We start from the raw sequence: 21,018 nt of genomic DNA, 5'->3' as shown, positions 1-21,018 counted from the left end.
CTTTGTGCCAGATCGAATTACGAGCTTAGCGACAATATCGATTATATTATTGCAGCGTTTGTGTTTTGCACCGCTGTGTGATGTGTCTAAATTGGAATGATTGGAAATGTAGCCTTTCACTTCATATTAAAATGTGTTAAACGATGATAACATATTTTAATATGGAGTTTAGAAACGTTTATTGGAATTTAATATTGCTCTTTGGTATAATATGGCCAAATTAAAAACTCCTCACTCCACGTCGGGCCGCGGTGGATAACTATTAATGTACTTATGATTGCTAAGATGCAAACCATGCACAATCGAAGTCAGCCATGGGCAATCATGGAGGAATATGCCCGTCATAATAATTTTATGCTGATGGACCTACGTGGAGAGGCCGCTTAGTAAAATATTTTATCAGGTTCTTCCAATTCGTACGTCTTAAGTTTTTCAGCCAAGTCGTGTGGTGAAGAAAGAGAGTAGTACAGCAATAACGCCCTATATTTTTACTGGCTCCATCCACTTTGGCGGAGTTTTCGCAGCGAAAACGGTTTTGCTGTTAGATAAATTGTGTTAACATAAGCGGGCGTCGGATATTGCTCGGCTATGGATTTGCGGCGAATGGTTTCCGCTGCGGTGCCGGGCTTGTATTGGCGCAGGTGTATTTGCTCTGTTGCTGCCTGTTATGTCATCGGCCTATGTACCTTGTGTTAGGTGATTGTTAACATTAACCGAATTAAAATCATTCCCGCAAGGTGCGTCTAAATTAGACGCGAATATTATATCCGTGACTCTTCTTATGTATGTCAAAGTACTGTAGATGTATATTGTAAATAGATATCATAATATATCACAAAATACAATTTCCGAACGATCCATCCCGAGACTGTGTCCGGTCACAGTCATGCTGCTTCTTTATTCTGGATGTCCCTGTGCCCGTGCTTTACAATCTACATGGAGCTCGATCTCGTCTTCTTCGATTATATTATTAGTTATTACTTGTTACCTTCGCGTTCCTTTACTTGTATCATCTCTTTGAGTATCTATGTATTTAATGTCTTATAAGTTTTAAAGACATTATAAATTATAATAATTGGTGTGTGTGAGTTAGGATAACATTTTATTAGTAGCCACTGCCCTATTAAAGTACACAGCTGTTAACACTTCGGGCCGTAAATTCGGGATTGAATGTATTTAGGACAATTTATGGTGCCGTTTGAATGTTCGGTCACCAGTGCAGTATGTGTTGACTGCTTATTGCGTTTTAAAATATATAAAGTAGCCCTCTCTACAATGCTGGGACTGTTTACTTTTTAAAGTGTTTGAGAATGCCCTTAGGCGTTACATCAGCATTTTACAGCATGGTAGAGTATAGTCGAAGTGAAAATAGTCAAGTTCCATGGAGGCAGATATTTATTTTCATTCTTGTAGTTTTTTTTTGAGCTAAAGTTAAGACTGAAAAGAGCAATTTTTCAAGCATTCAGCGCTCAATAATAACTGTATCGCGTGCGATTAAACACGCCATGACGTATAAAGTTTCCTTGAAGTTTTCTTAATGTAGAGTAGTAATGAAGTAGAGTACTGATCGTGTATTTGAAAAAGGACTTTAGAATTTGTAGATTTGTGTAGTTTTAATTCCTCGAATGCCATCTATAATAAGTAGATGTAGAGTGCATTAAATCCTAAAAGTTTTCAAATTCCATTTTCTCCTTTCATACAAAAGTTTTTTGGTATCGGCCAAGAAAAACCCGGGGTCTATAAGATTGGACGTGACCTTGGCTGTGACCGAACAACGGATATTTCCCTGCAAAATGTAACGCGAGTTCCTGACAATTTAATATGGACGCACGCAATAATAATAATAATAATTGTTGAAGATGTGAGTGGATGAAGGTATACAGGATAGGTATAAGGTAACTAATATTTTATAACATAAGGACAATTATTACACATTTTTTCCCTTATAATTTGAGTAAACATTTTAACTTACCTAGTTCATCATCTATCTAATATATATTTTAGCTAAGTATACATAAAATCCTTATTTTTTTGATTTCAAATCATTTTCCAGGTTCATACAAAGGACAGTTTTGATTGTTAGTTAGCCACTTTATCCACTAATGTCTTCAATTATCACGTGAAAAACGATAGTTCCATAAATTATTGCAGTCATTAATTAAGAGATAGGATTACTATTGAGTAATAGGTGACGTGGGCTGGTGTGTACAAATATTGGTCCCCAGTGTTTGTAGGGCCAACGGAGATAGAGGCGCGAGCGTTTATTTACACAAGTCACAACCCACCACCCGAGTACTTGCTAATGCTTTTAAAGTGCCATGTCTCGTTATACGTAGCTCTTTAAACTCTTGTAGAAAACGTATTAATACTCATATCGTTCAGGGATATCCTAGAACTTCTGACATTCCAGAGTTACAGCTGAAATTCTGAACTCTGAATGAAACTAAAAATCGGTTGTGTTTCTTATCTTCGGTTTATTGTGCAGATGTATTCAGAAATAAAATCATGTTAATTGACGAGTGTGCAGCTGAACACAAAAATTTAAAGTAATTTAAATTTCATATAGGAAATGTAATAAAAGTTGTGTAAATAGGAATTTCACAATTGAAATGAACATGGCTGGCAGTTTGTTACGTTCGCTGCTCGATTGTTTGTGTTTATTTCGTGCAATATCAGTTGCTGGTTATTCGAAATTTTTATTGCCAACAAACTGAAAAGTTGATATTGTAAAAATATTTACCAGTCATTGATCATTGATCAAGCACAATCAAAGAGAGTGGTAACTTCATACATTCATAAAACATAAATTTACATACATAAAAATATTACAATTTTATGTTAAACAAATGTGGGTTCATAATATAACCCACTACATGTCTTATTATTGAAGTGCTATGATGGGTTTCAACCCTAAAATACTGTCTTTAATAAAATACCTATGCAAAGAATAATATTATTTTAACATCACCGCTTATGTAGAGCGGTAATGTATTTGTATATTGTATAATTATGTTGCAAATTAGTTCACGTTATGCTTACAAAAGCTTAAAAATGTAACACGTTGAAATAATCTGTCATTTTGTGCGTAAAACAAGTGTGTATTATTACGGTGATTTAAAGGAAGCGATTGAGTCATTCCGCATTGTTAAAAAGATGATAAGGTTTTTATGCCTCATCCATCGGTTACGGGTTAAGATAACGGTTTTCGTAATAATATTTTTCAATGTTTAGTATGCAAGATAAGTAATATTTTACCAAAGCATATTAGCACGTATTGGACATTCAGGAGGGCGAATATGTGGGCCACGTCGTCCAATGTCGTTAGCTCTGGAGGCGTGCAGCTGGGCACGTCTGCCGGTCGGTATTCAGTCCGCAGTCGACGACGCCCGGAACGGTGCCACCGCTGCTGCTTCTCACGAGCGGAATACTAATGTCGCCCGTTGTGCCCCGGACCGCACGCCGTCGCGACTCGCGGCCCAACGAGACTTTCGTAATGCTTTTGTCTTGCTGACTTTCGTGTTCGCGGAGCGGAACGCCTCCGACTAGACTCGGCGGAGCACCGAATGAGGTCTCTGTTATATCACTCGAGAGGTAATTTGTTTGACGTAAAAAGTACGAAGGTGTTGCGTTGCGAGTATTTTTTTATACGTGAACCCTGCGGCGCCCGCGGTAATTTATTCGTGCGGTGATGTACCGTCCCGTTATTTTTATGAACAGTATCAGGTTGTACAATAATTTGAATGTTATCTGATGTGCCCGCGCACCGTGCGTTTTAGGGCCGCGGTCGCCCACCACCGCTCGCGCCGTCGGCGTACCGCGCTGCTGCGTCGGCGGCGAGCGGGGCTGCCGGTGATGCACGGTTCGCCGACGCCGCCGCCCGCGTTCGCCCCCGCTCTCCCTTGCGAAAAATCATGCAACTGCCAGGACGGTCGAAGTGGAACGCTTCGCGACCGCTGCCATCACGCGAGCAGTCTGCACTGAAATGCGTCGTTACTCACACGCAGCCCGTCGGCACGGATTAGTTGCGTCGCCGATTTCTACGCGCGGTCGTCGGAGTGTGGAGCAGTGATAGTTCGAGTTGCCATTGGATAGCCCGCAGCAAAATTATTCAGTGATGTTAACTTTTACGTATCGACTCTGCTCGCTCGTAGGGTAGCCCTCATTTTGGAGACGACCTTAAATTATCGAGCCGCGTCACCTTTACATTTCGAGCACTCGCGTATAATAAACGAGACGTCCTTATTATTTTCGATACGTCGCTAGCCTTTTTCGTCGACGAAACGACCGGCCATAATATACCAATTAATTCACGGTGCGTCGCAATCGCGTCCGGTGGTTCTCGCTTTCCAAGTGCTCATGTTTCCAAACAGTCTTTCCATCGCAAACCGCAACCTAGCTCGCTCGCATCGGTCGCGGAGCTCGATTTATCAATAAATTAATTTTTTTAAACAGTAGTAATCTATCGTTTATCGAATTCGGGACGATAAGGTGTTGCGGAAATCGAGCGGGGAATGTCGTTTCAGTGCTCGGCCGTTCTCGGTGTTATGAGGTGAAGTGTGATCTCGGAGTGTGAGTGCCTGTGTCGCGATGTGGGGAGCCGCCGTGTCGAACCCTCCGCACTACCACTACGTCCCGGGCATGGGCGGGCCGCCGCTGCCGCAGCGCGGACCCTCGGGGCCCGTCCTGTCGGGGCCGAGCCCGCGCCACCTGAGGCCGCAGTCGTCGTACTCGCTGCCGCACGGCGCCAGCGGGCCCGGCCGGTGGAGCTGGTCCGGCAGTAACGTGTCCTCGTTCGATAGGAGACATTCCAAACTGCCGCCGCAACCGGCCCGCCCGGCGCCCGTCAGACCGTCGCATACCCGAAATGCGGCTGACTATGTAAGTTACTGGTATAGTCGACCGAACATGTAGCTTCCCAAACCGTATTGTTTCCCAAACATTGTACGCACACAATGAATATTTCAAAAAGTAAAAAATCGTACTAAAACATTTGGGACAGGTTTAAGGTTAGGACGTTAGACAATAGACAGGGTTATAGGTAATGCGATGCATCATGCAACTCTACACTGCATTGTAAATTATCACTGCATAATACAAACATTTGAAATGGCTTTTTTCACCTCGGGTCGTAAATTCTATTTATCTTGAGATAACAAGACAGAATTACACAACAAAGAGTAATTATTTACCTTTAATGGACTTATTATTGAAACTTCTTAGTACAGATTATATAGTGCACTTAATGAAATACACGTTCTTTATGAACTAAGAACAAAAAAATTTGAGTAGTACACAAATATAATAAGCCACCAACCCTAAAGTATGTACCTTTTTGTGTAAGTAAGTATTTAATTTAGATTTAATAAAAATAACAATATAAAAAATGAATATAGTGGTCATCGTTGATAGAGCTTGAATTTTAACGTTTCCGTTTATTCAGTTTAGATTTAGAGTGGAAAATCTTTTTACCTCGAATCCGGTTAAAAATATTTTGACGGTCGGAAAATTGATAGGCGAGGTCTCTTGTTTGGACAGCCGCATACTCCACACAACTCTGTGCTCCACATTTCATAGACCAATGCATTGCTTAAATATGCCGAAATATTGAGCAAAAGTGTCGGAAATACATCTCTAACACCCGGTTTCTGAGGTTTTTGGAACGAAGTTCCTTATCGCGCCTTGCGCCTTGCGGGGGCTAGACGGGAAAAGTTGTACGGCACTTTTATTAGTACCTGCATAGGGCAGAGGGCGTTGATAGTTTTTTTAATATTGAATCTTAATACTGTTAGATAAATAAATAATAATACACGGCCAGTCTGCCATCATTTGAATTAATTAATCTGAGACTGTCGCAGGAATAATATATAGAGATTCTGGAGTCTAGATCCAGGACAACAGTTTGAATCACCTAGTTAACAATGATAACATAATATTCCCGTGTTTTCTCTGTGGCCGGCACCGTGACTACATAACACAGGACACTCGATATAGTATAGCAGTTTCACGTATTTCCGCGTCGCGTACTGCGTGTCGGATGTCGTTCGCAGACCACAGTAGAACAGAGGTTTCATGTAGTGCAAAATACGTCCTGTAGAATAATAATAATAATTTTATGTACGATGAAATTTCATAACAAAAACTGGTACTAGCAACTCTAAACACTAATATTTTAAATCTGAACAAGTTAGCAGAATGTAGAGAATGAAAAGGAAAGTTTCAAAAACTTATCAGTCGCATACGTAGAAAAGCAGTGTACATAGCATAATTATATTTATTGTGTAATATTTTGTTTTCCTCGTTTCTCGATACGATGCAGTTTCTAATATTTTCTAAGGCATGCGGGTATGTTACAGTTATGTAGCACACCCACACATACCCTTACGTTGCGTCACGTCACGTTAAAATCAAAACGACACTTTCGTCGAAACGAGTTCAGTGCGTGCGGACAGCAGTACGTACCAATTAAACGTTATTACTTATTAATAGAAACTGGCTATATCGGTACGGAAAATTGGCGCTTATGCAGTTACGCTTCAGCTGCATGGTAATTGCGTGTGTTTAAATATCGCTCTTTGCTATTAATGTGACGGTACATCACTTTTAAATGCCGTTACGACATCTTAACGGAGTTTTAATGCTATCTTTGAGGTCGACATAATAATATATTATTCTTAAAAACAACAAAATTCTTGGTGTAACTCAGGGGTCACCAATTAAATAAAAATATTAATTAAACAAAGGTAATTACGAAAATTAAATGAGAAAAGTGTCAATTTTTATAGCCGAAGTTCATCGAAAATGCTTAGTTCACACACAATGGGTCCGGATGCGGACCGCGGTCCGCCATTTGGTGACCCCTGGTCGAACCTATTACCTACCCTATTCTACTATTTTAGGTACTGAAACAAACAAAGCTTCGTTCTTTGTTCTTTCTAATCTACTTATTTAATATTAAACTCAATAGTGCTATTCCCCTGAAATGGAAAAGTGACTCGATCAAACCGGGATCGAAACAGACTTATGTTTGTACAGGTTTTAAGTGTTAAGCATTTATCACTGACGCATGTTCATTGATTAGATAAATCAATGCACGGTGCCAATTAAATGCTCTGATTCATTAGTTTTATTAGTGTAAAACGTTAGATAAACTTTGCGCCATCACTCTAAATTCAGCAATAAGTTACTAGTTAGTAGAAGTGTAGACAAAAAAACTGGAATTAAATTGAAGACATAAATATATTTTTTACAAGTTACGTTATTATTATGACTACCCTAAGTTTTGTTAAAAAAATTCCAAACATTGCTTCAAGGAACTCGGACAGAAAAAGAATATGCATTCGTCCCATGGGCGGTAGCCGGTAAAGTGATAATTTTCTAATTTAACTTTGTCACCGATAAGACACCTTTTTCTTATCGAAATTCTGAGAGTTTTTTTTACTCAGAAACATAAAATGACCAAAGTAGAAGCATTTTTTGTGTGGTAATAAGAGTAAAAGTATTCTACGTTCTAAATGACCAAGAAGAGAATAACGAGCGTCGCGCTCAAAGGAAATTGCCAGCGCTTTTTATCGAGCCGCTTTACATCCGATTACTTAACTGGGACACACGAGTTTATTGAAAAACGTTACTTTGTTTTAGTGCTTAAATGGTATTACGGTAGTCTGGGTCCCTGCTAGGTAACGACGCGGCCTTTGTGCCGGTTCGTTTGTGAAATTGGCTGGCTAAATTCAATAAGCGTTTTGTCGCGATGAACCTCTCATTTTATCGCTCTTTTTAAGAGCCCCCGAGGGCTGCAATTTAAAGAGGGGAATAACATTGTACGTTCAATATTTATATCATACCTGGCTGGGTGGGCTCTTTACGAGCTGATTGTGATATTGTGAAATTGTAGCGCATTTGGGCGGGCGCGCTAAAATTATTGAAGCGCATTTGGGTTCTTGGCTGCAATTAAGAATTAAGAAATTAATGTTTCAAGAGATGAACTGTCGTTATTTATTTTGCTTTTGATGAAGTGTAAGCACTTGCATGCTGTTCTATAATTGTTTAGAACTTTCGTGGAATTAAAAAGTAAAACGCGTGATGTCATTTAATTTTAACACAAGCATGAATGTGAATAAATGCGAATAAAACTCGAGATTTAAAACCTGTTATAACGTAATACCTAGGAAAATGTTTTCATAGTTGTAGCGGTACCTAAGCTCTTATTTTAATTGTTAATTCAAGCACGTACCGGCTTAAATCCGTGAAGCGAAATGTTCCAATATCATCATCGTTCTGTTATTTCTTACTAACGCCTCCGTGGTCCAGTGGTTCAGAGCTCGGCTCTTGACTCGGAGGTCGTGGGTTCGATTCCCGCGTTGGAAACATGTTATTTCCAAGTTTGGTTAGGATAATGCAGGCTGATCACCTGATTGTCTGACAAGTAAGATGATCCATGCGTCGGATGGGCATGTAAAAAGTCGGTCCTGCGCCTGATCTCTCGCCAGTCGTGTCGGTCTGCCGTCCCACTGGGTTATGAGAGTAAAGGAATAGAGAGTGCTCTTGTGTACTGCGCACACACTTGGGCACTATAAAATTACTCCTGCGTAGCTGGCCTGGTTTCCATGAAACCGGCCACCGTCACCGAAACCGGTGTGGGAGCTATTATTATTTCTTACTAAACTACCTATTTGGTTGGAGCTTCAAGCTAGGTACTAGCGCCATAATTGGGTCAAATGTTGTAATGATAACCGATTATTATTATTTATTAGGCTTCGTTTTTGCCAAAAATGGAGCTATGGTATGACCCATGTAATGTGCGCACTAACAAAACATTGTCTCTCATAAGAGCTCTTTGATAGTGTAAAGTTCAGAAATTGGCTTATATTTGCACTTGCCCTTTGCGCATGTGTTTGGTTTTTGCACATTACAATAACAATGAGTGGGGCAAAGCGGGCGTTTAGCACGGGCGTCACGTACGGCGCTGACCGCGGAGCCTTGACTCCGCAATGTCAGCCCGCAGCCAGGCGAAGGGCTGACTCAGCGTGGAAATGCCTAAGGTGTCATAACCCTTTGTTAGCGGCGCGAATTTGTTTCTATGACCTTTTCGGCTTTCGCAGTGACTCAGGAGTCAGGAGCTCAGGACTGCGTTGCAACATATTATAATTTATGAGCATACTTGCTTACGTTACAGCATCCCAATGCAATTAGGTTTTGAACCTACGTTTCAAATAAACATGAGTTTTATTCAAACTAGGTACGTTTCTAGGAAATTTGTATCTTATAAGTCGTGAAAAGCAACAGTCGAGGAAATAGGTAGTCAAGAGTAGTACCCAAGTGGGTCGTATCATATTTACTGGGTATACGCATATGTTATGGTTATACATCGTTTAACGATTATCTTGCTATTAATAATATTGATAAGTTTAAGGTGGTGGGATTATCGATAGGTACTTCCCGTTAATCCCTCTTAGATAAATGCTATCTTTCAAATAGTTTTACTATCTTCAGATATACAGCCTACAGGTATCTTTGAGTAAATTATGCAAAAACACTTTAGTGTCATAATAATAATTACAGTATCGATTATTTTAGTTATTGCATTGGATAATAGTTAAAACTTACTTTTTTAAGTAGTGACACAAAACGAATGTTACAATTATTATTATTTATTACGGTTGGAGCAATAAAGCGATCATTTAGCAGGCATTTTATGATATTTACCTAATTGTCCTATAATTGCCGCAATCAAGTAGCAGTCATGTGTTATGGAATAGATTGATTTGTCTCTAGTCGCTACTTGGTAGCATAATAATTCCAACACATCATCACTCACTTACGGTGTATTAAATTCAAGTGCATTTGTTAGATGGCAAAAATGCAAGTTGTCTTTTAAATGTGCTTAAAGAATTAGCGATGCAACGTTGGAAAAGAATAATAACAATTAGCTATGTCCACAGTGCACTTTCATCTTCAATTTTAGTCATCAACTTTCATATTGGCGCATTCAATAATTGAATGCGTCAAGGAACGCAACGTCAATATTGTCATTTTTGAAGTTTTGGATACGATCAGAGGGCATGCGTCGCGGACATGCCCCGCGTTCGCTGTTGACTGCGCTATAACGCATGCCCTTGACGACCTTATTATAACCTTTTTTAACGTCGCACCTAGTATCAGCTACTAGTCAACTGCCAAGATTCGAGACGTTTTGCAAGACATCAAAACATTCCCTTTTCTCTCGTTCGGATTCAACTGCAAGATTGCAATGAACGAGTAGGCGATTGAATTTTCAATGGCTAATTGTGGTGTATTCCCTTTTGATATCCCGATATTGAGCAGGGAGAGGGTTGCTGGGACCCCGCGCTACCTTCGTTCGTAATTAATTCCTGTATCCAATTGACGGGGGAGGGTTTGTGACCAAGCGCCTATTAGACTTCTGGTTGCAGCGTTTAAATCTGGCGGGGGAGTTAAAGAGTCCTATAAATCTTTAATTCATGAAGGTACGAATTATGCCTATGATTTTCGTTATTTGAATCAAGGAGGTAAATTGCTATACCAGCTCTTTGTCTTTGTTGTAACAAAAATAGTCAGTTTTTACCCACTTGTTTAGTTAACTGCCATAAAATCTGATGGCAAGCTTGATTTAAGAAATGACCATCGGAGGCAAGGGTATGCCAATAAAGAATTCGACATTGAATATTAAAATATTACGGATTAATTTGGCGGCCTATCATTATAATATATTATCATATTATATCTTGATCCGATTTTATTATTTTTATTATACAAATCGTGTATTTCGCATATATTTGGCTGGTTTGTTATCACATAAATACGCGCTATCGGATTCCAAAACGGTTACGTACGAATGATATATCATTTTGTTAGGACACTTCTGCAAACAACTCGAACGTGAAATTAGGTAGACGTGGGCACGTATGTTGACTGTAAACATTCTGGTCTTGACTCACTAACGAAATAAATAAAAAAGAAAAAAAAATAGCCACCAAGGAAGGCAGTAAGCTTAAAAACACGTGTAACTGAAAGTGCAAAAGATTCTTTTACCACTACAGATGTAACCTTCTTCCATATTACAAATTTTTCTGTAAATCTTATGTTTGCTCGTTTGTTGTCCACAGAAGGTCGACCCGGAGCTGATCTTCACGAAACAAGAGAAGATCGGCAAGGGGTCCTTCGGCGAGGTGTTCAAAGGCGTCGACAACAGAACGCAGCAGGTCGTCGCCATCAAAATCATCGACTTAGAGGAGGCCGAAGATGAAATCGAGGACATACAGCAGGAGATCATGGTGCTGTCACAGTGTGATAGCCCGTACGTCACCAAATATTACGGATCATACTTGAAGGTAAGCATTACTTTTGCATATCGATGACTCGGTGTCTCGAAATTCGAATGTTTTCTCCAACTTGCAGGATCTGGAACTCTTCAAGAGTTTGAAAGCAAAATTTTCCAAGGAATCTTTTCGTTTAATCTTTCGTCTCCAAAGTGAACTGCCATCCATGTGTCCTTTACCTTCGTTATCAGCCGCATTAGAGAAAATATACTAGAGATGAACGGCCAAGTTCTGGTAACGAAGTGTCAGCGATCAATCACTGTCTACCCCCGCTTGTTGCCGAAAGTTTTTTCACACATAATGGCACTGCACCCTTTTCGTACTTCGACTGACGTGAGCCTGAGAGTATATTTATCAACTATTTAACAATAGAGACCGACAGCTAATAAGTCTTCGTAAATTTTGTGGAATGGATATTTTGTGCGCACAATTTATTCCATTAAGCTGCCACGATAATTTACTACGAGAATTTCCTGCCTAGTTTGTTACCTTATTAAGCCAAATTGTTTTAGTACTTTTAAGATATTACGCTTCATTAACGAAGCAATTTATTTAATTTTGATATGATTTATACCCACGATATAACGAGTAATAATTCTGTGAAGTGCAAGTCGATTGTACAAAATATGTAGAGTACGAAAGTCTTGTTATAGAGACCGGGCATTGCTTAGTATCACGACTTGATTGCGATAATATCTGTTATCTCAAAAACTTTTGCTTCAGTACTGTTCGGCGCGACCTTTAGCAGCTTATCATCTAATCATCATCATTGCTCGTTCTATTTGCAGCGTGACATTTAGTAGTACGTTCACAGCGAAACGTTCACCTATGGCAATCGCGTGCTCCGCGGTAACGTACCGTCACGACTCGTTCTAATACTGAAATTGCGTAACATAAATTTAGCAACAATAACAATGTGAATTATATTTTATATGCGGTAGTTACGAAACGTTTTTAATTAAAAGTCTTCGACGATGGAGCCGGCCAGGTGATTAAGCGAGAGCTCTTTGTGATGAAAAAGGAAATTAGAGCATTTTAAAATTTTACATCGACATCGCTCCGGAGCCGGATTAAAGCAAATTGGCAGATACTTCGTACGAATCTAGGGCAGCGGGCACGATACCTTAGGGCTTAGATCACAGCTTAACAAAGACTTAACCTATCAATGACCTGCATAGACTCTCGCACAATAGACATACTGAATCCCCTTATAGACGCCACACGCGTTCAGGCTCGGCTTTCATTGTGGTGGGAAATTTCGAGGAAATTAGGTTCTCGATAAAATGACAATGATATAAAATTGTAGGAGTCATCAGCATAATATGCGAACTCAAATTTCAATAGGACTTCCAGCATGTGTTTTGGTTGTTTTTGGCAGACGATGTAGATACATGTCAATTCATTTTGTACCCTGATGTGCAATCGAGCTTTGGTGATTCATGTGGTCGGCATTATTTGGTTGGGTTCTTTTAACAATGCACCCGATGGTTTATGCGCTCCCCTTTCAAAGCACGAATGGCATCCCGCCAGGCCCGCCGATGTCTGTTATGGATGTCTGAGCGAACATAATTTGAATTTCTATATTAATTTTGCGACCCTTTTCCATTGATTAAAAATTCTTATTGTATTATTCTACAAAAGGGTCCTTCATATATCAGTAATTTCGAGACCCAAGATTTAGGCTGAGATTTATTTACATATTTGAACAAAATATGTGTACTTACCCTTTTCAGTGGAGAGTTAGGTGGATCCTTCAGTAATTTGTTGCAGTTTAAAACTCTACATCGCTTTTGTTCAGTAAGTCTGTAAATCACAAAACCATTTTATTTTGCGTTTAGATGTTGTGTTTTCTAAATATACTTACGTAGAAATATGTAGAGCTATTTATTTAGTGGTCCCTAGCACGCAAGCAGTCTCGTATTTCTTTCTAGAATTTGATTAAAAATGAAATTTATTCCTCTGTTATTCACAAGGAAGTAACTCTGCACAATGCTTTGAGAAGTTGCATTTCCCTTATTCCTAAATCGCTATGAAATGCATGCCATTACAGTCTTGACACACTTTCGAAAGGCGTCGTTATGCGTTTGTTGAGACATATGACTTGACAATCAGCAAACCAGCTTATTAGCCTAAGCGGTTTTTAGAATGATCGTTTATATTGACTCTGTTGTAGGATTGGAGCAACCTAAAATGAGATTTCTTATTTTAGGATTTTTAATAAATTCCATTATTTTACTGAGGATTTTGTGAATATTTTATTATACAAGCAGCCGGAAGTTTGGAGAGCAAAACGCTCGCTTTCAAAGTGGTGTTGACGTCCATCTCTTGAGCGACGCGAAGTTCAATTAGGGAGCGGAGTTGATGTGTCGTGACATCGGCTGAAGGGTGTCGACTCTGTTGACACTTATTGGTCTGCTGTTCATTGATTAATTTGGATGTTGATGAGTTTAGAAGCCACAAGACCGAAATTTGAAGAAATTTGGGTAGGTACGCTCAAGTGAACGACTTTTGATGATCAGTTACTAGTTTATGATTGCAAGGGCTTTTAGCATTGGCGAAGGCTGCTTCGTCAGAGGGAAGTTCTAGCTTGTGTAATAAATACGTAGATAAAGGGATGGACCAAGATGAAGGTTGTAAGAGGTGCCGGGAGAAATTAAAGGAACCCCGAGCCTTTTAGCCGCTTTTACCCAAACTATAGTCCATTTCTGTTTAACTGCCCCCTGTTACACGCGACGCCTAAACGCCGTTAGTATAAAACAATCCGGTGCTCGTTTGTGCGTACATCCGCATTGGAAGCGTCAGTTCCTATACATTTGTCGCGGTAATTGCGATTCGCCAGGTGAAAGTAAAATAATGCCGCTTTCGTGTCGCCCGCGTATTGTTGGCGGCTGATGTGGTTTTTTCTAATAAATAAATATATTATTCAGCGTGACGTTTTCTCTAATTAACATGCCACATGCTATTGGTCACTTAGTCTACGTGTTTATTGCTTCCTCGACAGCTGGTGGAGTAATGTTGATGGTTGAAAATTGAGCAGCTTAAAAATTAAAAGTATGCTGAAAGCTGCTAGTAGTAGAAGCAATTATTATTTTTTAACAAAAAATTAAAACCGATTTCCAAGGTAAAAACAATAAGAATATTAACTAAAAAGTATTAAATAATTCTTTCTCTAATAGTGCCTTTTCCAGAATTCGTCAAAATCCCAACTATTTCTGTACATATTATAGTCTTCACTACTTTGAAGTCGGTACCAGCTAATTAAACCATGACTACAGTCAATGTCAGAATATCTGAAATATTTGGGACTGGTACCGACTTCAAAGTAATGAAGACTATAATGTACAGAAATAGTTGGGATTTTGACGAATTCTGGAAAAGGCACTATTAGAGAAAGAATTATTTAATACTTTTAAGTTAATATTCTTATTGTTTTTACCTTGGAAGTCGGTTTTAATTTTTTGTTAAAAAACAATAATTTCACTCTTTTTAGTTATTTATGTAATGGTAAATACATAAGTGTCAGTTGTAGATAGATATGATTTAGGTATGAAACTATCACATCTATTAACTGTAAGTATTTAAACTTGAATAACGTTGAATAAAATTTACATAGTAGCATATTATTATGCTTTCAGTTCATAAAACAACAATGAAACCAAAGAGGCAGAAGTTCTCTAAGCACTTTTGGAACCATGGTATACCCGTAGCAAGATCTCACTTGGTAGCGTATGCTTAGAATACTTCTAACTAAATCGAAATCACTATAATATTATGTTTCCTTATAAATTTTGAGGAGCTCCCTATAATATAACACATGGATATCATTATCAAATTGCCAACTTAGTAACCGTAGTACCAAAATGGTATAACAATATACTTTAAAAGAACAAAATAATTTTGAAAATCATGTATAATACTGGTTAATAATGTAGAAACTTAATTTAGATTTTAAGCCCTGGATACCCTATTTTATGATTTTTTTAATTAGCCTATACTGTCCCACTGCTGGGCAAAGGCCTTTCACTGATTTTAGTTGTCTACAAGACAAGGCTTTATGCGTAGATAACCACTACGAATATTAACTATCCATATTATATTACTGTAAGCAAAATTGTGGTAAATGCTTGGACTTGTCTAAGCGATGCTGCAATTTCAAAATTTTCATCTTTAAAGGTTCAGGAGTTCTGTTCAGTACCTTTGGACCAAGAGACACCTTCGTATGAAATGTCTCTTATTTGTAACATAATAAATGTTTAAGTTACTAGAAACAACATTTTAACCACTATGAGTGTTTTGATAAATTTCAAGGATTTCTCTCGATTGCTCATAGATCCCATCATCAGCTCACCACTTTCGTAATTGTCATACAAAATTAAGATTATATCTTAAACAACAATATGAGAATTTTGAAAATCGGTCCACAAACAATCATCAAAAACATCTGCTCCGATGTAAATATCATGAAAAGTACTAACAATTGGGTCTTTGTGTGTGTGAAATCCCCGAACCTGTATCTATAAGGATTCAAAAGTTCTGTTGGGTACCTTAGGATCCAGGGTTATACCCTGGTGCGAAATCTTACTTTTTGGTAGCATTTACCTTGAATGCTTCAGAAAAAATCAAAATCACTATATGTTTTCATACAAATTTCAAGGAGTCCTCTCGATTCCTCATGGATACCATCATCAGATTACCACTTTTATGAACATGGTACCAAATTCGGATTCAACCCTGTACAACAACAAAAAAAAATCATGAAAATCGGTCCACAAACGGCGACGTTATGGTTGAACATACAAAAAAAAATACAGACGAACATATAACCTCCTCCTTTTTGGAAGTCGGTTAAAAACTCAAACAAATATTCGCGCTACTGCTAGCTAGTTCAAGCTAGCAATGTTGTAGGTAAAGTTATGTTTAAATACGGATGTAGAAGCATTAAAATAAAAATACAAAACTGTTATCTTATGGTTATCTTCAAATAAGTGCCACCAATCACACTTCTTTTGCACATATTGTTTTAGGTATAATTGACCGAATTGACTAACGGTTTTGAAAAGTAGTAACACAAGTTATAGTAAACTGGCTAGAGAAGTAGGGAATATGTATAGTAATTATAACAAGCTAGGAAGGAAATATTGGTTAACTTACTTCCTGTAACGATAGATTTAATTAATACCCACGATATTTCCTTCGTAGTTGTAATCGTGTGATTTCATTGCTGACGCACACTAACTTCTGATGCTCTTCTATTGTAAAAATATAGAAAATTGTTAAAAAAAAATGTAAATTACGTAACATGCGCCATTCTTTAAAAAACGCGTGTTTCACGAAAAATCCCACCGAACACAATGTATCAAACCGAATGATATAACAAATCGTTGTGACGAGAAAAGGTCAAAGTCGAAATGTTTGGCCATAGTAGGCGAGGACGAACCCCATGTCGTAAAGCCTTGACCCCACCTGGCCGCGTGTCAAGGCGCCGTTTATTGATGATTTCACACTCACTCCCGCTCATTGTCTCTCGACTGATTGGAAATGGACACCAGACTCCTGGCCGGTGATTACGTCCGCACTCCGCACCGATAACTCGTCATCTACTTTACAGATCTTTCTTATGCAGCATTCTAAAGATTACGTTCTTGCTAAATAAAACGTGTGCCTTCTATTCGACCTTTACATTGTACAAATCGTTGAACCATCTTTTCGATCTCAATAAGCACAAGGATTGAATTGCTAAATCTAAAGTGGAATGATACCACTTTACACGGCTTTCTCACAACTTAAGCTTAATGTTATGCGAGAGAGCTTACAGCGAATCTTTGCAATTCGAGAGATTTTATTGTAGTTGCTTCCTCGCTTTTTGCCTCCGAAACACTAAGCCTCGAACCCCAAGGGTTGGCGCACAAGGTTTTGTGTTCCGCAATTAGATACCATTTGGCACGCGACCAACTTTTGTGAGACCGCTTGGCATGCTAACGAAATGATTTACCCATTATGTATGAATCCAGTGACCCCCATTTCTGCTATTTTAAGACACAATTCTATTATTAACCTGCCTTTCCGATATACTTTCTCGTGCTTGCAGTGGCGTTTTGTTTCTAAGCAAAATATCATCTCGAATGTCGGTTGACAATAAAGTGTGATTCCTGAAGAAAAACGTAACCTAACTTGAGGTTTTTAAATGAAAACATAAAAACTGTTTCGTAATAAAGCTGAAATGTACTTCGCAAAAATAAAAGTGCCTTTTTTGTGACGGCCTACATTGAATCTTTTTTATATGTCAGCAGGCAGTACCTACGGCCAAAAATAAACGGCACGAGCGCTGTAAAGGTGTTCCGTTGTAATGCGTGCGTTATTTTTAGTGTCGTTCGGTTTAACTGCAATGCGGATTTGTTCGAAGGTCAGAGAAGAAGATAGCAAATAGACCGGCTGTCGAATTTGATATAGCATTTGTAACTGCGCGGACTTGGCGCAAAATTTCCGAATCGAAACGTATTTTAAACGTTTATGTGAAACTGTTTCCTTCCTTTTAGTTATATCGTTGCTCGCAATTCGAGGTTGTTATTGTATGCGAATAATATGTAGATATTAAAGTAATGTTCACGTCGTGATAAAAATTGCTAATTGGACATTGCGACCATTATAATTAAATTGAGGTTTTCACACACATGAAATTGATGTGAAATTTTAAATTAGAGAAACGGGGACACGCATGTAACACAATTTCTTAACGTTTTATAAGAGTGATTTTTTGTAATTTACATAATTTTTTACATAATAAGCTTGTTATGTTCCTCGGTGGGCCAATACAGTTAATGCAGGTCATACTTCGTGATACATACTTACAAAGGGACTAGATAGGCGCTTAAAATGGTTTCAGTAACTTATAGAAACCGGTTATTGCAATATTGCTTCTGATAACACCTGCCCGCTGAATTTTTTTGTATATTTTCAGCTTTGATAAGTGATAACAGTATACCGTGTACGATACGGTAGCGGTTGTGAAGCGACACCTCGCACCAGCGCCATTGATTTAAATGTAATCTTTTTATCAGATTTTATCTCGAGCACGGAACGAGGCCATCTGTTTGTGTATCGCTGTGCGCATACCTGAGATTATTACACGATACGCTTCACGTTGTGCATTTTCGTTAATAATGCTGAAAATACTGTGAATTGTGATGCGGTGGACGTGCGGTGTGGTGTGCTTCCATTATCATTATTGTTGATATTTTTAGCTGGCTTCGACAATCCTTTTGCTATAAACACTAGACAATACAACAATGTATATAATTTTAATCTGTTAACACTTAGAAGATGATGATGACGAAGAGAACTATTTATTTATTAGATAGTACTATATCATAGGCTTTTAGTGCACGTCAGTACATACTTATTTTGCTGCGCTCATTTGCACCCTTCTCATCCGCCCGTCCTTCCGGTAGGGCTTGCCTTGAACTTTATACTTTCTTTTATAGCAATTAACCTTTTGACTTTTGGGCCTAATACAAGAACTAGACCTAGAACCTAGAAACGTGATGACTTCCAGTACAATACGGTTAAAACTAAGATTATTACAGCTTTCATGTAATGTGATGTCCTAATCAGTGCTAATTGTCAATTGTATAGGTAGTTTTTCAACCGATTGCCCACATATTATTATGTCGCCATTTAATTATTATCATTTATCACAGATGTAAACTGTGCAATTGACATCGAGGCGAAGACCCGTTCTTGCGTCAGTATGTTTATGTTATGATGTTATATGATTGGATTATGATGATATATGTTATGTAAGTATGTTTACGAAGTACCCATGATGATAAACTACTGTAAATAAATACACAGATGTATGAACGCAAAGCACAGAATACATAATATTAGTACAACGCAAAGTTCGACAGCCTATGTACTTGTAATTTTTAGTAGATGGATTCTGCTAAATAATAATAATTACAATAATAGAGTTTATCGATCAAGAGTATATTTTTAAAGTATTTTAAACGTTTTGTGTAAACGTTTAAAATACTTTAAAAATTGTGATTTTGGTGTTGTGGCTTTTAAAAATATTGTGTCTGTATGATGTTGATCATCACTGATCTTAGATCGCAGTAGCCGGTAGGTATATCATACATAAGTTTACGTTTAGATGTTATAAATATGAAGTAATTGGTGATGTTGTAAGCCTGTAAAGATAGTGAGTTTTTATCTCGGTCCAGAATCCCCATCTCTTAACCTCGTTACTCGTACTCGTGGGCGCGTTGCCATGGCGTTGCCCGATTTCTTTTGTTTACATTGACACAAGAGGAGCCCGATCCTTTCCCTGCGGAACGCCGAGTTATTTTTTACTCCATTTCACTATTTTACTACTACTCTTTATTTTGTACTCTCTAGCGGTATTCTTTGTCTTAATCCCTATATTGATTTTAGAGAGTAATCATTATTATCTTCGAGCATATGCCAATAAAGAATCGTTTACAATTTCAATTTATTTATTTGCATGAATGACACATAATAAAGACCTTTAAAGTAAAAAAAATGTACTTAATATTATATAAGTTCCGTACATTAAGTTTTTAACATAGTTTTAATCCAAGAGACGTTTCTAAAGGCGTTTTCCATTGGCGTACTTCGCACACAATGGTCTTTAATCTCTACATACCGTGACGGACATCTCAAACGCTCGCCCTCTGTCACCGTTTGATATCATAATACATGAGTCACGCTCACCTGCAGATCCCTGAATAATATATGGCGGAGGTACCTGTTAGGTACCGGTGCACGACCCTCTCATTACACAGGTGCCGTGTGCGTAATGTATTCAACGTTATGTTGCCTCGACGAGCTTCCATCGTCTATGTTTCCCGCACACGGTGACTTCTAATGCGTCTGAAGGGAATCAAACCTGGATACGCCATTATGTTTGAGAATTGACTGCTAGGAACATTTTAACCGTAGGATACTGTCAAGTTTGAGGGGAAGTCTATAAGAATCCTGGCTAACTTGGACTTATCGGACACAAACATTATTTAGCGTTATGTTGCTTCGACGAGGTCGAGTGACGAGATGCGTCTGAAGGGAATCAAACGAACCTAAATACGCCACTTTGTTTAACATTTGAGCACAGAGAATATTTATATTTATCCGTAGAATACTTTCAAGTTTGATGAGAAATGTATTCCTGTCAAACTTGGACTTATCTCTCGGACGCATTAATTCTTCTTTGGTCCGACGCGCCCAGGATCCACGTTCAGGCTACAGGCGGCTGTCAAAGTTTTCGGTTGCTGCTAAGATGGCGGAAAATATTGAAAAAGTTTTGTTAGTTACAGTTCGGTTGGCTTAAGTTATTACTCACAAGAGTCGGTACTCGGTGAAAAAATAGCTTGAACCTTTTTAAATACTATCAAAAGAAAAAGGAATTTCAATTTGTATATATTCATTAAGGTTGCTTTCATTTATGAACAATTGCACCGAGCGAGTCGTTAAGAGCCGAATGACCTCGGCGGAGTTTTGTTGCGTTTTGTGCGGCACATTGTTAAGGTCAGGGCCCTAGGAGTTAACACTCGTACACTGCTCCCAGGGCTTAGAGAGCAGCTTTGACGGCGCGGCGACGACGCTCAATGAGAATTTTAATGTTATTGTTGCGCTGAACAAACATGAGCTCGTGTTCAAATTGTTTTTT

The 21,018-nt window shown here is 38.5% G+C and overlaps 1 protein-coding gene across 3 annotated transcripts in view; it reads left to right on the top strand.

Moving 5' to 3' along the window:
• Window positions 1–21,018, top strand: part of LOC121739914 (serine/threonine-protein kinase 26) — an 84,991-nt gene that overhangs the window by 15,857 nt on the left and 48,116 nt on the right. For 2 of the 3 annotated variants that reach the window (XM_042132525.1, XM_042132533.1), the window contains exons 1-2: window positions 3,979–4,878; window positions 11,121–11,345. In XM_042132525.1, the coding sequence (XP_041988459.1) occupies window positions 4,588–4,878; window positions 11,121–11,345 (516 nt within the window). In that variant the 5' untranslated portion in view covers window positions 3,979–4,587. Of the gene's footprint in view, window positions 1–3,978; window positions 4,879–11,120; window positions 11,346–21,018 lie in introns of those variants that run through there. The other variant, XM_042132541.1, reaches the window with a different exon arrangement.

The sequence above is a fragment of the Aricia agestis genome, chromosome 1 (assembly GCF_905147365.1).
Source record: "Aricia agestis chromosome 1, ilAriAges1.1, whole genome shotgun sequence".
Taxonomy (NCBI): Eukaryota; Metazoa; Arthropoda; class Insecta; order Lepidoptera; family Lycaenidae; genus Aricia; species Aricia agestis.
This window is presented reverse-complemented; position numbering and strand designations above follow the sequence as displayed.